Source organism: Camponotus vicinus, unplaced genomic scaffold (assembly GCF_025532165.1).
Source record: "Camponotus vicinus isolate PSW18456_S1 unplaced genomic scaffold, iyCamVici1.0 SCAF_1, whole genome shotgun sequence".
Lineage (NCBI taxonomy): Eukaryota > Metazoa > Arthropoda > Insecta > Hymenoptera > Formicidae > Camponotus > Camponotus vicinus.
Window position 1 is genome coordinate 134,336 of NW_028141945.1, and position 17,572 is coordinate 151,907.

The 17,572-nt window shown below is 33.2% G+C and overlaps 2 protein-coding genes across 2 annotated transcripts; one reads left to right on the plus strand and one right to left on the minus strand.

The window, feature by feature from the left end:
• Positions 1–142: 142 nt before the first annotated feature.
• Positions 143–9,933, minus strand: LOC145967249 (small subunit processome component 20 homolog). The gene is made up of 8 exons (XM_083091957.1): positions 9,745–9,933; positions 9,322–9,599; positions 4,105–9,234; positions 3,617–3,872; positions 1,499–3,173; positions 1,038–1,423; positions 683–952; positions 143–570 (listed from the first exon to the last, which is right to left on the minus strand). Exons 1-8 carry the CDS (start codon positions 9,787–9,789, stop codon positions 430–432), a joined length of 8,181 nt encoding a protein of 2,726 aa, XP_082948083.1. The 5' UTR covers positions 9,790–9,933; the 3' UTR covers positions 143–429.
• A 5,167-nt stretch (positions 9,934–15,100) lies between these two features.
• On the plus strand, positions 15,101–17,120 carry Nf-yc (nuclear factor Y-box C). The gene is made up of 5 exons (XM_083100132.1): positions 15,101–15,240; positions 15,464–15,596; positions 15,685–16,152; positions 16,238–16,411; positions 16,493–17,120. The coding sequence occupies exons 1-5, from the start codon at positions 15,218–15,220 to the stop codon at positions 16,664–16,666; spliced, it is 972 nt and encodes a 323-aa protein (XP_082956258.1). The 5' UTR covers positions 15,101–15,217; the 3' UTR covers positions 16,667–17,120.
• Positions 17,121–17,572: the final 452 nt, after the last annotated feature.

The window sequence follows — 17,572 nt, forward strand, 5'->3', positions numbered from 1 at the left end:
ATATTTCTATTTACATATATCAAACTTTTCAAGGAAAAAATGAAGTAATAGAGGAAAAATTTAAAAAGCTAAAGGATGTTTATTCAAAATTGAGAGAAGAACGTATTAGTTTGATTCGGAAGATATGTATCTAACACAATGATGACAATAAAAATTATCTATCTTATTGATAACATAATTTATTATACATAAAGAAAGCTGAATTTGACAAAGAATTGGGAGGACTGAAGATATTACGAGGACAATCTGAACACCGGACATTGAAGGCTGAAGAACGATTGCAGGAATTACTTGAGGGACGAGAATCGGCAGAACAGGAAGCACAAAAAGTGACGCAAGTACGCAAAGATTTAGAGGATGTTAGAAGGAGGCTCGACGCTGCCCAAACCGAAAATTTGGTAAATAAAAATTTTTAATTGACATTTCAACTCATATTAGTTCATCCACTTTTCTGCGTTTTCTAATTATTTTGTTTTCTTTTATATTGTCAATTTTCCTTTTCTTTGATTTCTTCTTTTTTTGTTGTTTGGCCAATTTGCGCTTGGCGGCTATATCAGGAGCCACTATACACTGTAATGAATATTACGTATATTACATTTTTATAAAAAAAAAGTATGTTTATAAATATCCTCTATATTTCAAAAATAATCACAAATATAAAAATATAAATAAGTTAATTTACCTGTTGTGTACGAGCTTTTTTCCTCTCTGTTTTCTTAATATCGAGTTTTTGTTGCACTCGATTTAATAATTTAATATACTGTTCATTTCCTAAAGCTTTTTTAATCAGAGAAACTACTTCTTTAGCAACTTGACATAATTCAACATTAGTTCCTCCTGTTATAGTTATCTCTCGTACCAATGGAGACATGATACTAAAAAGTATCGCGTGTAAATATTCCATAGGAATTTTAATTACTATACCAGCAATAAATTTAAACACTGCCTTTCTCTGAAAAGTATAATTCACATAATTTTTTTACACTGTGTATAAAAATTTTTTTTAGGTAATATCTATTAAAAAAATATATTCTTACTACTGATGTTGATTTAGGAGCTTGTGTTATTTCTACATTAATAGCTTTTCTCACATTTCTGATAAGCCAAGATAGAGATAAACCATTGTCTTGCACATCAGATGTTTTAATCGACGTAAATATTTTTGCAATGATAATTAAACATTTCACAACTTGATCCGCTAAAGGTTCAAATGTCATATCTGGATAAAGTTGATCTATTAGATCTAAAACTAAACGCTTTAAAGATAGAGGACTTGAATACATATATCCTTGTAATGTATTCTTCGAACTATTTAAAATTTCCACAATATTATCAGAAGTCGATTCCAAGACATATCCAATAAATTTTGTGGCATTTAATCGAACCCAATAATGTAGATGACCCAACAAAGACTGACAATGTTCTGTAAAATAAAATAAAATATATATGTATACTTGCTGAAAAAAAATATCTATTCATTTCAATAAAGGTTTCTTACCAGTAAGAATATCGACCGAATTTTTGTATCTTTCATTCGTCAAAAATGACGTGTGTTCTGCTATCCTTACTAACAAGAATGTGACTTGGATAATGTGTAAATCTCGTAATCTTTCCATAACATGTGGCTCTATATTGGAATTTTCTTCTAAATTATCATTGTTTAGCTTGACCAATTTGCCAGGTTCTTCATTATCGGAAACGGGGAAATTTTCATGAAACTGCTTCAATAAAAACGGCAAAAATTGATCAAATCGTGAATCAAACTCTTTTTTTTCAGTAGTCACAAATATACCGCATATTCTTGCCCCCATTTCTCGATATTCTATGTCAGAATCATTTAGCCAGTCAATAGTCCACCTGAATAGTTTATCTTTTTTGGTGGGTATCCGGATAAGCAATTCTTCTATACATTTCGCAGAAAGTTCTCGACAGCTCGGATCATCGTCATTTACTACTAAGAAGCTTGCGTCCATAAATATCGTTTCGCATAATTTACTTAAAGGTTTTGATGGAAAATTCCTGATGATAGTGTGAATCATTTTTAATGCGCTCAATCGGCCTGATTGACCCTCATGTTCGAATTGTGCTAGATACAAATCAATGTGAGCGTGTAAATGCTTCTCTGTATGCGGATATTTCATCAAGTACGACAAGAATAAAGCACGTGATTGCGATCTAACATCCTCCAATTGCGCAAGGATGCTCAGTTCAACGACTTTTTTCATAATAGTGTGCAGTATAGGCGAAAATATTTTCCGGTTAATTATGATCTTGAGTAATGCAAACGCAGTAGCAGGTTTATCGTTGTTGTTCAGATCTTTTTCCACGTAATAGAAAAGACGATTCAATTGTTCTTTATCGAGCCTGTATTTCTCAACAATCACAGACATGCATTTGAATGTGGCCTTCACGAGATCGAAGTTGTCTCCCTTGCTTAATTCCGCAGTAGCATATGTATGCAAGATTTTGAACATGGAAGTACAAATTCCCGATATTAACTCGGATTTCAAAGTTAAGTCCATCTTTAACATCCAACTTAAGCACTTTAAAGCCACAGTACATAGCTTAACATGATCAAAATTTAGACAATTGCTCAAAACTGGCACGAAATCTTCCAAGTGAGATTTGTATTCCATACAGGAGATTTTGTTTCGTTTCAGTAATATGTGATACAGTGTCAAACCGAATTCTTTTATTACATGAATATTGGCATGTTTAGTGATTTTCGCTGTAGCTTTAATACCCATCCTATTTTTGGGTTCCGGTGGTATAATGAAACAATCTGATTGCTGCTGTTCGAGATATCTCGGACTTTTTTCTTCCTCAAGATTTTTGTTATCTTTTTCTAGTGTTGAGTCTGGTAAGCTTTGTGAGGTAATGCCATAGAGAAATACGAGCATCTGTTCCAGTGGTATGTAAGTGTTATCCACCAATCCTAAACTTACGTTTTGGAGACATTCCGTAATTTTATTTATCGTTTTGTAGGAGTGCGTTTTCATCAACATTTCATTCAATGGCATGATTAAATCCAGTAAACAAGTTTCCGTTATATATTCTGCTAATATATGCAAAATGTCAAAGCTTTTGGTACTTTTTGCTTCTGATACATTTTTAACAATACCAGCTATCTCCTTTTCTTCTGCAGTTAATCCAAATAAATCGATTTTACATACCTATGTAAAAATAATTATTTTAAGATACAAAAATCCGATCAAATTTTAAGTGTATTCTACTAATTGCATCGATAAAAATATATTACAAATATAGGATTATAAATGTTTCTTCAAAATTGAAAATTTTATATTGACAAAAAATAGTTTTATATTTCAAAAATTCTGATAATTAAATAAATTTTGTTAAGAATATAAATATTAAAATATTAAAATATTCGAAATTTTTTCGTGCTTGAATAATAATAATAGAGAATGAAAAGAATCAAGAGTTGAATATTGAATAACGATATTACATCGATATATCTTGTCATATAATTTATGATTAATAGAATATATTGACAATTTATGTTATATAATTAAATATTTTAGAAATATTATACATATGCAAGATTTTAGATGTAAAACACATAATATTTACAACTTGTAATTATAATTGTACTTACAGATAAAATACTTTGTAGATTGCGATCAATGTCAAACTTCTGGAAATAAGGCTTTAATGCATTTAATACAGACTGTACTGTATACGCGAGAACATGCACTTGGAAACCTTTTGTTAATAATGTATTCATTTCTTTCAATAGGTAATGAAGATATTTTGGTCCTAATGTTATCATAATTTCTTGAAGTGTCTTACGAGTCGTACGTCGAATAGATTCCATGCGCGATTTAAGAAATGTACACAGTTTCATAAAAATTCTGAAAAAGAAAAAGTGTATGTATATGTATAATTATCAAAGTTAAACAATGAAACTTTAGTCCTATTTATAGAAACATTGATTTATACTCAAATAAATTCTATTTCAAAGAAGTAATTTTGAAATACAATAAAAAAAAGAATATAAGAATCTCTATACAACTGAGAACAGATGGAACACAAGTATTGTCTGTTTCTAAATTAGACAAAAGTCATATTATCGTAAACACTTACCCCGGTAGGTTGGCATCCAAAAGATTCCCGGGCATCTTCTGTAATAATTTAACAAGCGCGATAGCGATGGGAACTCTCAGTAAATCATCTTCCTCCGTTTCGAACGCGATTGTCTTCTTGTTAATCTTATGGCTGCTGTCCTGCTGCGTCCTGGCTATAATGACTTGATTCAGCTGGGACAAGAAACTGTTCGATATACTGAACATCACTTTCTTCGCTCCGCTGTGCGAAAGTAACGTCTGTTTTTCGATTATCGGTAAATCTTCTTTAACTGCTTCATTGTCCTGTTCTACTTCTTCGACATTCTCGACGTTCTCATCATTTAATGCTTCCTCCAGTATTTCTTCAGTTTCTTTATTCTCGACATCTTCACTGATCGCTTCATGAACTTTCTCTTCACCGATCAAAGTGGCATTATTCTCCAAAGTAACTTCGACCTGTGTAATTTGTTGGACTTCTTTATACTTTGAAAGATCGTAATGGAACGAGTCTAATATCGCTACCACTATCCTAATGAGTTGTTTTTGAAACTCCACGGATCTCTTTAGTTTATTTAAATAATGCCTCAAGATAATCTCGTAATGATGCCATGGTAAAAATCTACACACAATTCCTACAGTATCAATGGCGGCATCGATAAGGCTATTTTTATTAATGAAAGCCTCGTTACATAAATACGTCGAGCAGAGGGGAAGAATGAATTGCGTCAAGGTTCGAGAATTGAATGGTTTCCGTAGTGTCTTGGCTAGTGTACAAAACTTTAATAAGGCACGAGCCCTTCTATACAACTGCAAATGCTGCATATTCTCGAAGAAATCGACCTCGCGATCGGTAGGATTGACGAGCAGTGACATGTCCCGCAAGATAGGATGCACATCCGCGCATTCCAAAGCCATGCATCCTAAAAGCGCTATTGATTGAAGGCGAATATTCTCGTTTTTGCTCATAATTCCTTTCCTCGTAAGCGCCAGAATAGTGTCGTCCATCAGATAACGTCTGTTCGAGGAATTATTGCAGTGTTCCTTCGCTAATCTGCATCCCACGAGCTTCAAGCACTGACCGGCGCAATCCCTTATCGCCAAATCCGAAGCAGTCTTCAAGAAGAAGAAGCAATTGTGTATCACAGTCACCCCGAATTCCAGGGTGATGGCGTTCCTCTCGGTCATTTTGCTGATCTCGTCAAAAGCATCCAATCTTCTCTCAAAGTCCGGTTGATCAATCCATTTTCTATCCCACGCATTGAGCGCTATCAGAACATCGCGATCATGCATCATCGTCTCGCGATATTCTTCCGAGGATCTTTCGGTGATAGCACCGTATAGTTGCAGAAGAAGCTTGCGAGTAGGCACGTCTGATACAACGCTCATTAGCGGTGCGAGGTCACGCAGGTAAATCTCTGGCTTGTTTGCCATTTTTATAAGATTCATCACCGTCGTCAAAAGCTCTATAACGATTTCTTTGTTGTTGTTAGATGCTTTCTTGACTAGGATAGGCAGTATCAGTTTCAACACTGTATCGCAAGTCTCAGCATCCATGACATATTCAGATATTCGCGATAATATGAGCAATTCGGTCTTGTTTAGACCTCTATTGGATCTCTGAAGCTTATTTTTAAGAAATTCCAAAATGCGAGGAATGTGTGGTAGAAGGACAGCGGAACCATAATTGATTCCATTCGGAAGTACACCCTTTTTCTCCACATCAAGAAGATTCGTCAGTATTGGTAAAAGCGGTACGTCCACTTGCATGCTATCCTTGTTGGATTGTTCATAATCCTGTAGCGTCAGCAAATTTTCAATAATTAATAAAATAGCGTTAACGACAGATTGATGCGACTTGGGATTCAAGAGGAGTTGCACGATGTAAGGGAGAGGAGTGATCGACTCGTCGTCTTCTCGATGCTTCGCAAACAACGGATGATATCGCGGATTTTCACCCCATGCCATAAACAGCTTCAACAAAGCCGTGGGACTGTGTATACCCTCGACCGGTAATTTTTGTAGCCAAGGAAATATCGCGACATGATAGACTGCATCAATCTCGTGTCGCTTCCAATTGTAATCCTCGAAATGCTTGAAAAATCTGGTCAATATATCTATGCAACTCGTGCGCACATTCTTAACCGCTGGCAGGTATCCCGGGTAAACCTCGTCCGTTTTATGTAGAATTCCGGTCACCTCTGCCAAAATGCAGATTAACATCCTGAGCAAACACGGCAATAATCTCGTTGACATCTTGCCGCCGAATTCTTCCATCATTATCGCTAACAATTTCACGGTGCTTTGCATGCGTTTAGGTGGAATAACGTTACTCAGGTCGGTTGTGTCCATGATTTTTTCGATGTACCGCTTCAAGTCGAACGCCTCGTCCTCCATCTCTAGCGATATGTACGATTTGAAGGGTCGAAAGGCCATTTGGACGAATATGATCATTTCGTCCTCCTGCGTTCCGCTTAAGAAACGCAATATCATCTTTCGCCGTTCTAATCCACTGGCCTTCCCACCAGTTCTCATGCCGGTCTTCATAATCATTTTCGCATAAATAATTCTCAATATTATTGGCATGAGATTCTCGCGATGAGTCTCTTTGATTACGTTGCTCTCTCGATCCAGTTTAAAACGCGCGAGCTCGTTCTTCAGATTCTTCTCGCTTATCAGACTGTATAGCGATTCCTTGTATGGCAAAAGATATTCGTGCTTATACGCAAAGAGACAATTCAAGGCGGCTTTCTGTACGTCGGTATTTTTCGAAGAAAGTAGGTCCAAGTAAATCTGGTACATCTCCGCTTCTCTATGTAACATTCTTGGATTTAGCACTTTTTCAAATACCTCTAGCTGAGCAAGCAAATATTTCACCTTGTCACTTCTACTCTTTATATCTGCATGAGCAGTCTTTATCATTTCAATCCGTTCTTCTTCTTCTTCGTTCTCGTCATTCGAGTCGTTATTCGCGTTTATTACATCCTTACGCTTCTCGATATTACAATACTTGCCATCCTCGGAGTTGGATTTAGAGAAATTTGTATTTACAAAATCGATAAACAGTCCGGTTAAATCTCTATTCTTCATCTCGGCATAATGCGAGAAATGCGCTATACATTTCCAGAGGAGTTTCTTGTAATTTTCAAAATCAGGTTTGTCGGCGTGCTTCTCTATCCGGCTCTCCAACGAGGAGATAACGTGGCAATCGAACGATGATTTCCATTCAATTTTTGGCACATTGTTAGACGTTAATTCGGCCAGAAACGTTGGCCAAAACTGTGAACACTCTCTATTGCCGTAACTAGCTATAACTATACTTATAGGTTCCCAGAGTAGAGAGAAATTGACGTACAGATTACCAATCAAGCAACGTAATGGAAATTCGTAATATTTTGGATTTAAATTAACTATCGCGTAATTCTGGAATTCTAAGGCTTGTAAATGAAACAATTTAGTGCGATAGTTGTCTACCGTCGTGGGTTCACATTCCGCCAAGTAGACAAGTTCCATGGCAGTTTTGTTATTATCTTGTATCGAAGATCTTCTCAAATCTTCAACGTTTGAAAATAAAGAATACAGATGTGCTACAATCAAGCGAACACTGCTGTACGGTGAATTCAGCTTCTTTACTACAGCGTTATTTAATGTGTCGAAAAATGCGGAATTGATATAATTCGCATGATATTCTGAAGTGCTGAAATATGTTAAGCAGAGATCTATCGCATTCAAAATGTATTTGTTATCGTATTTGTTAACGAGATCAATTATTGTTATATTAGAGCTTACAAAAAACTCGTGAAGCTCACTTGGCTCTAATATATGTATTATCGATTCTAGTATTAATAAAAATATAAAACTAGTTCTATTGATACTTGCAATATCTTCTGTACTATCGTATTCCAACATCTTTTGATAGGTAAATAACCATCCATTTTTTAATACAGTTTTAAATTCTTCATGCAAGGGTTTTAAATGTGGTAAAATTATCAATAGCCTCATTGCATCGAGCGAAACATTATTAGTAGACAATGTTTTCAATTCCAATAAGAAATAATCGATATTCTCAGCTCTGATATTTCGCACATCTAGAACGTATTTTTCCCACTTGGGCAAATTTATGCCATTAAGACAAGGTGATGCTTTCTTAATAATTATTTTAGCAAAGAGAAGCAACGTCTCGCTGTCAAATCCAATAGAGATACTGCGTCGCAATGCGCGAGGTAAGACTAAGATCTCAAATGAAAAATTATACATTAACTTTTCAACAGCAGAGTACAGTAATTCTGTATTGTCCACTGCCATAATGTTCAATAACAGTTGACTCGAATTTTCGTGCGTTAATATTACACTGGGTGCTAAGAGAATAGCAATAGATGCATTAAAAACCTCTCGCAGGATCTTATCCTCGTCTAATGTATTCATTATAATAATGAATCTCTTTATCAGAGATACAGAATCAGTTATAAACTTTCCATTTTTATAACTGATAATGATATGTATAAGACGCAAGACTAGAATTAATGTGTGTTCTCTATCAGATGACTCCAACGGTTGCTTTGAACTTTCAATAAAATTATCTATCATTTTTAAAATAACATCCAACATAATATCACATTTTTGAGGAAGTACATTTTGCAGTATGCATACTACAATCTCTTTCAATACTTCATAAGCGATCCTTTGATTAACAGATTGGTCTTGCAAAGTATTAAAGTAAATCAATAACACTTGCTCGGCACAAGAGTGGAATTGCCCTGCAACACCAAACACTACCTCAAAAAATAACTTTCCATAACCCGATATATCATCTGGATTATCTTTCAAAATATCTAGTATTTTTTTAAAAAATTCATCTTTATCTTTATCTGCGATTTTACGAACTACAAATGCAAAACTTTCTGCAGCAAGTTTGTTTATGTAGTCTGGTTGTGTGTCAGATAATAATGGCAATAATAGAGGGATCACAGATTTTATGTCTCTTACTATAAATCGCCGCAACTGTCTAAACAGATATACCATAGTATTAAATGCATACTCTATCTGTTCTGCATTTTTCGTTTGTAATAAATGGATTATTTCAGAGAAGAATGCCAAAAAATACCGTTCGTAAAAATCTCCTTGAAGATCTCTTGCTATGGCTACTACTAATCTATGAGAAACAACAAATCGTACAAATGTAAAAACAATGAAATATATAGATACATATATCTATGCAATCTTCTATACTAATACTTACTCTAGAATAGGTTGCAGAAACAAGGGATCCCGTTTCTTCAGATATTCCATGAGCGTGTCGACTACATATTGCTCTTTGTAAACTAATTGAGGTAGTGTAATGATGTCTCGCACTTGCTTCCTAAAAGCGCTATAACCATCAGTTAAGTTAAGAGAATTCCATTTCTCTAGTGTTTGATGAAAATAAGTTATGGTTTCCTCGCGATTTTTATTTTTATTCCGCACGAAGTCATAGATATCGATGTTGATTTCCGCCACTCTTTCGGAAAACGGTTTGAACTGTGCAAAAGAAAAAAATCATGTTTAATAGATGAATATTTGTATGAATATTTTTTTTTTTTTTATTTAATGTGCCTTCAACCATTTTAATAAATATTTGTACAATAAATATTTAGGTTAGTTTCCTTTTTTTCAATTTTAATACCTGAAAAGTGTTCGTTTTCTTATGACGAGTCGGTTTGGTCTTCATTTTTAGCGGAGAGAAGAGACTCGAAAGAACTGTTTCCTTTTAATAAATGAATTTAAAACACATGTAGCACGTGTATGATAGAAGTATTCACTTTGCTTACATTACAAGTCAATGGGTCTGTTCTTTTTAGCTGCACTGCTGCACTAGTGCAATAAGTTAGAAAGAGACAAACAGAGAGAAGAATGAGAGGTGTCATGGCCCGCCTGCGCTTACGTATATTAAATAAATTTTAATGAATTTTGTATGACTCTCTCTCTCTCTCTCATATATATATATATATATATATATATATATATAGAAATTTATTCATTATATGATTACAACACTTGAAAATAAGATATTTTATTAGGCTATTAATAAATAATTTATATATTTACAGAGAGAAAGTTTGATATTATTTTTAATGTAAAACGCGTACACATTTCTTAAGAATAAAAGTTCTAAATAATAAAGATGTATGTGTGTGTATATATATATATATATATATATATATATATATATATATATGTGGGTGGGGGTATGTGTGGTATGTACATATGTATGTACGTATATATGCATAAAAGCGATGCGAGAGTTACGTGAGGAAGCGAGAAGGACGAGTGAAATAAGAGCGAACGAGATAGAAATAGCACGAGCAACGAGGACTCGAGTTCGAGAATCAGATTTTTCTTGCGCGCTATTATTTTCCTCTCGCTCGCATCTATTACTGTCTCGTTCGCTCCTATTACTGTCTCGCTCACTCCTATTACTGTCTCGCTCACTCCTATTATTGTCTCGCTCGTTCTTGTTACTGTTTCGCTCGCTCTCGATTCTTGGGTCCGCTTATCTTTCCGAGCTGTCTATCACGATTGTCAAGTGTGACAGAGAAAGTAAGACCATGAGTAGAGAGCGAGCGAGATGACCTATCATCAAAGAGTTCCGAAGTCTCTTACAATCGGTTTCTTCGCTTCCTCTCCATTCGCAATTCACGAAAATGTAAACATCTTATAAAATAAACATTGAAACTTTTATTTTTAATTTCATCGGTTTGAAAGTAATTTTAATGAATTAAAGAGATTTTTGCGATTAAAATGATATCAAACACGACGTAAATCGGGTAATTTTTAATTAGTCTGATAATAAAAATTTTATAATTATATTTTATAATTATATTTAACTAAATTTATGCGATTTATATCGTGTTTGATATTATTTTAATCTTAAAATTCTCATTATTCAATTAAAATTACTTTCAAATGAATAAAAAATGCATTTAATTTTTTGACATATATTCGTGAATATTATAAATGAAGTCTCATGTAAGAAACTTCGGAATCTGCGACATCGGGAATTTTTTCATTATTTATAATAATACACGACTTTAAATTGCCATAAAATAAAAACTAAAGCTTTGATATTTTATTTGATCTTTTTGATTAAAAGGGATTAATGAAATTTTTAAAATTGAAAATTATTCTAATAAAATATTGGGTTTAATGTGATTTCAATCGTAAAAATCAATGTGTACATGTATATAATAAAACTCTTAATTTCTCATAATTATAGTTTTATTTTAATAAATTAATAGTGTCTAATTTAAACTATAATTTTGAAAATAAGACTACATTGTATAAAATGTTGCATTGTACTTTACTTAATTTATCTTACTGAACATAACTTTAGAATTAATTTGATTTTTACGATTGAAATCACATTAAACTCAATATTTTATTAGAATAATTTTCAATTTCAAAAATTTCATTAATCCCTTTTAATCAAAAAGATCAAATAAAATATCAAAGCTTTAGTTTTTATTTTATGGCAATTTAAAGTCGTAAATTATTATAAATAATGAAAAAATTCCCAATGTCGCAGATTCCGAAGTTTCTTACACGAGACTTCATTTATAATATTCACGAATATATGTCAAAAAATTAAATGCATTTTTTATTCATTTGAAAGTAATTTTAATGGAATAATGAGAATTTTGAGATTAAAATAATATCAAACACGATATAAATCGCATAAATTTAGTTAAATATAATTATAAAATTTTTATTATCAGACTAATTAAAAATTACCCGATTTACGTCGTGTTTGATATCATTTTAATCGCAAAAATCTCTTTAATTCATTAAAATTACTTTCAAACCGATGAAATTAAAAATAAAAATTTCAATTTTTATTTTATAAGATGTTTACATTTTCGTGAATTGCGAATGGATAGAGGAAGCGAAGAAACCGATTGTAAGAGACTTCGGAACTCTTTGATGATAGGTCATCTCGCTCGCTCTCTACTCATGGTCTTGCTTTCTCTGTCACACTTGGCAGTCGTGATAGATAGCCCGGAATGATAAGCGGACCCAAGAATCGAGAGCGAGCGAAACAGCAACAAGAACGAGCGAGACAATAATAGGAACGAGCGAGACAGTAATAGGAGCGAGCGAGAGGAAAATAATAGCGCGCAAGAAAAATCCGATTCTCGAGCTCGAGTCCTCGTTGCTCGTACTATTTCTATCTTGCTCGCTCCTATTACTATCTCGCTCGCTCCTATTACTATCTCGCTCGCTTCTGTTATTGTCTCACTCGCTCTTACGTACTCATATACTGTCATGTTCATCTCGTTATCAAGCCTGCCGCTGGCAAGCGGCCGATGGCAAATTGTGACAAATAAATAAGTTAATCATTTTAAGATATATTTATAAGGGTATGCAAGTAATTTTAATGGAATAATGAAAATTTTGCGATTAAAATAACATCAAACACGGTATCAATCGGATAAATGTATTTAAATATATATAATCAAAATGTTTATTATCAGACTAATTAAAAATTATCCGATTTACGTCGTGTTTGATATCATTTTAATCGCAAAAATCTCAATAATTCATTAAAATTACTTTCATATCGATAAAATAAAAAATAAAAGTTTCAGTTTTTACTTTATAATCTCGTAAATTGCGAATGGATAGAGGAAGTGAAGAAGCCGATTGTAAGAGACTTCGGAATTCTTTGATGATAGGTCATCTCGCTCGCTCTCGACTCGCGGTTTCGCTGTCGCTCTCGCACTTGACAGGTCGTAAAGATAAGCGGACTCGGCTTCCTCGCGAATGTAAACATCTTATAAAATAAAAACTGAAACTCCTAATTTTTATTTTATCCATTTGAAAGTAATTTTAATGAATTATTGAGATTTTTGCGATTAAAATGATATCAAACACGACGTAAATCGGATAATTTTTAATTGGTCTGATAATAAAAATTTTGATTATATATTTAACTACGTTTATCTGATTGATACCGTGTTTGTTATTTTAATCGCAAAATTTTCATTATTCCATTAAAATTATTTCTATACCCTTATAAATATATCTTAAAATAATTAACTTATTTATTTGTCATAATTTGTCATCGGCCGCTTGCCAGCGGCAGATTTGATAACGAGATGAGCATGACAGTATATGAGTACGTAAGAGCGAGTGAAACAATAACAGAAGCGAGCGAGATAGTAATAGGAGCGAGCGAGAGAGAAATAGTATGCCAGGCTGCAAGAAAGACTCTATTTCCAAGTCTTCGTTGCTCGTGCTATCTCGTTCGCTCTTATTGCCATTTCGCTCTCTCTTATTACCTTCTCGCTTGCTCACATAACTCGTATACGCTATACACGCACACACACACACACACACACATATGTATATAAAACTTTGCTCACTTGAAATATCTACGCTATTTTTACAGATATGAAAAAATTGTAATTACGAAAATTGTACGATTAAAAGGACCATGATATGCTAGTAATATTGTTTTCGTAAGTGGAAGCGTTTTAGAAATTTCAAGATTATCTTCATATTTTTTAATGGAACCATCCTAATTTTTTTATATAAATCGATTCTTCGCAATATTCCGTGTAAAAAGTTATAAAGATAGTATAGTCAAAAATTGAACAGTTAACGAGATATTTGATTCTTTAAGTTGACATAATTTTATATAAATTATAAAATATCTGATAAAATGTTCATTTTTCGATTATTTTACTTTAATAATTTTATGCATAGAATAATAAGAGGAATCAGTTAATGTAAAAAAAACATATAATTGTTCTTAAGAAAAAATATGTCGCTGCTCATTGCAAATTCATATATCAAAAAAAAAATTATATATATATATATATATATATATATATATATATATATATATATATATAGAGAGAGAGAGAGAGAGAGAGAGAGTGTGAGAGGATCGCAAATTCGTCATTTCTCATTTATATTAAAATTTATTTGATATTGTAAGCACCTTGCTATACAGCACTGGTGCTACCGACATTTTGTGCACATAGCACGGAATAGAACCAAAAATTGTGCACCTTATATGTTACCCTCTGAGAACATTCGTGCACCTTGGCTTCGTAGTTTAGGTGCACGTTTTTAAGGTCCACAGAGGGCGTATCGCTTTCAGGGATCACCTAAAAGCGGGCCATGACACCTCTCATTCTTCTCTCTGAGACAAACATACTTTCTTTCACTCTAACTAATTGCACTAGTGCAGCAGTGCAGCTGAAAAGAACAGACCCAATGGCTGCGTTCAGCAGGACAATCTGCTTTGCAACTGTTGTAAAATTCGTGAATCTGATTGGTGTATACTCTTAGGTCCATATTCTGAATCCTCTTTTATCGATAAAAGTGCCTCTAAAAGTGGCTTATAAGCCTTCTGATTGGCTATAAGCCACTTTTAGAGGCACTTTTATCGATAAAAGAGGATTCAGAATATGGACCATTAGCTACAGGCCACTTTTAGAAGCACTTTTATCGATAAAAGAGGATTCAGAATATGGGCCTTAGATTCAGCCAAAATTAAGAGCATACACCAATCAGGCTCACAAATTTTACAACAGTTGTAAAGCAGCTTTTTCTGCTGAACGCAGCCTATTTCTGGGGGCCTATTACGGTTTTTGAAACGAAGTGAAAATAACAAAAGTGAGGAAATTTACTAGAGTATCTACAATTTCATTTGTCGAAATCTAGTAAATCTGTTCACTTTTGTAATTTTCACCTCGCTTCAAGAACCGTAATAGGCACCCTGATGTTTTTGTTGTATTTGTCAGAAGAAATGTCTGTGATTGGTTAATGTTGCGGGTTCGGTTGTGGTTGGAATTTTGTCCAATCAGATTAGCCGGTCGGCAAATTGCTTTTCCCTGATTGGTCAATCCCAACCGCAAACGATAACCTTCAACCTATAGTGTAATACGGGCTTTACGGATAGGATTTTTGAACACACTTTCACACTATCGCGCATGCGCGGAAAACCATTCACTCATTTTCCACTCTATATTATACTTGTACCAAAGAAAGATGAAGAAGGCGACGTTATGGACTACGAGATATATTTTGTAATTTTTGCAACAATATAATCAAATAATACTTTTGTATAAAAACAAGCAACAGCTGCAAAAATGTCTGTGTTTTTCCTCAATTCGTAAGTAAACTTCTATCATTTTTAAGTCAGACGTTTTTGCATTTGATATATCTTAAAATTAACAGTTATGTATACCATGTGTACAAAAAAAAAGATAATACATCTGATAGATTAATAAATCTAATTCTGACTTAATTACATATATTTCTCTATTTTTCCTTATTTGTTTCTGAAATGATAGAGCCAAAACAAACTTGCAAATCTTATATATTGTTGTTTTCAGAAATCAAGATAGTGAAATAGAAGGTGATTCAAATGGAGATCTACAAATTGCTTCGCCGGGCAATTCTGAAGCCCAACAAGCATTGACTCATTTCTGGCCAAAAGTTATGGAAGAAATAAAAAATATTACAACTGTAAGTAAATCTATAGTAAACTACAACAAAACTATAATAATCCAATAAGTTCAATCCTTTTCAATACTTAACATATAAATATTTTTAGATGGACCTTAAAACACAATCTTTACCACTGGCGAGGATAAAAAAGATTATGAAATTGGATGGAGATGTTAAAATGATAAGTGCAGAAGCTCCCATGCTTTTTGCTAAAGCAGCAGAGATTTTTATACACGAATTGACTCTCAGAGCTTGGGTGCATACAGAGGACAACAAAAGAAGAACTTTACAGAGGAATGACATTGCAATGGCAGTTACAAAATATGATCAGTTTGATTTTCTCATAGATATAGTGCCTAGAGATGAAATAAAACAAAGCAAAGCACAGAATGAGGCCACTGTACGTACATCTATGAACTCTGATCAGGTTCATTACTATTTTCAATTGGCGCAACAACAAGCTTCAGCAAATCAGGGTGTACAGAGCAGTAGTGGTACTACGCAACCTATACAGATTGTACAACCTTCTAGTGGACAAATTCAGACTATTAATATTGGTAGTCCAGTAGAACAGGTATATTGTTTCTTATTTTTATTAATTCATATAAATTTCATATATATTATATTGATATGTGTATTTATAATTTTATCAATTTTAGGAGACTACTAATACAAGTACAGCTCAAACAGTTACGGTTCAAAGTCCGCAGCAGTCGTCTGGTCAACAAATTATACAATTGCAGCAAGCGCAGCAAACACCCACTACCCAGACTGGTGGGATACAAATCGTACAGCAAATTGTCACTCCTAGTGGTGAAATTCAACAAATACCTGTAAATATAAATTTTTTATAAAATATCTACCTAATTTCATGTTTTGCATGTTCTACATATTTTTCATCACTTTCTTTTTAGATTCAGTTGACTCCCCAGCAATTACAAATGATTCGTATGCAAGTACAAGGTGGGAGCAACCAACCAATTATAATACAAACGGCTCCTATACAAACTCAACCGCAATTGATACAAGTTGCACAGAGCGCCCAAACTCCAGTTTTCTTACAAACTTCTGGTGCAGATACTGAATAATGCATTAATATATTGACATTAATAAGATATTAAGATATAAATAATAGAAATAAGAAAAATTTTAAATTATATATATATGTGTGTGTATGTGTATATATATTGTTCTGTATTTGTAATGATTGGATGATTAATATTTAGTTTTAGGTACATGCATATATATGTATACTTAGAATATACATATATCTGTTTTTCTTTTTAAGCAAAATAATATTACAGAAATTGTTTGTAATTAATCTAGAATAATTGATGTAATTAATCCATAATAATTTTATTTTAGTGAAATATGCAAGAGGCATTTGAAAGAATATTAAATTTTTATTTGCTAAGGTTTTTTTTACTTTTTATGTATGTCAGTAATCTTCAATCTTGCACATGTTTTGTGTATTTTGAATATATATTATATATATTCTGAATATATTGTGTATTCCTAATATAAATTTTATAGAAAATTATATACTATATGTATTAATTTCTTTCCATCTTTCGTGATTAATCTAATTATCCTAAAATTATTTTAATTCTGAAAAATTTTGCCAATATATACGAAAATTTCAAGAATTTTTATTCATATAATCATGTTCGGACGTCATGTTATAAGACGCTAATCGAAAGGTTGGTCACTGAAGCGAAATGAGGTGAATCGAGGCGATGTAAGGTGAAGAATAAAGATAAGCAGTCAACGCAAGATGTAATCTGATTCGTACGTTGCGTTCCTTAGCTGCTGGCTGCCCGCTTCGCATGGCTGAGCTTAGGACTGGCTGGTGTAGCTTGTATTATATTTCACGTTACTGCGGTTGTTGTCCAGCGAGTTCTGAGTGCAACTCAGAATCTACAATAGCCTCGAAATGTCATGTAATAATGCGTTTATATGTATTCTCATTAATTCAATATGCATGCGTTAAATTA

Coding starts and splice junctions, on each gene's coding strand:
- LOC145967249 (XM_083091957.1), bottom strand. CDS start 9,789: ATGAAGACCAAACCGACTCGTCATAAGAAAACGAACACTTTTCAG. Junction 3,873..4,104: donor TTGGATGCCAACCTACCGGG/GTAAGTGTTTAC, acceptor TTTCTTTTTCAG/AATTTTTATGAAACTGTGTA. Junction 953..1,037: donor CTCCTAAATCAACATCAGTA/GTAAGAATATAT, acceptor TATACTTTTCAG/AGAAAGGCAGTGTTTAAATT.
- Nf-yc (XM_083100132.1), top strand. CDS start 15,218: ATGTCTGTGTTTTTCCTCAATTC. Junction 15,597..15,684: donor AAATAAAAAATATTACAACT/GTAAGTAAATCT, acceptor AAATATTTTTAG/ATGGACCTTAAAACACAATC. Junction 16,412..16,492: donor GTGAAATTCAACAAATACCT/GTAAATATAAAT, acceptor CTTTCTTTTTAG/ATTCAGTTGACTCCCCAGCA.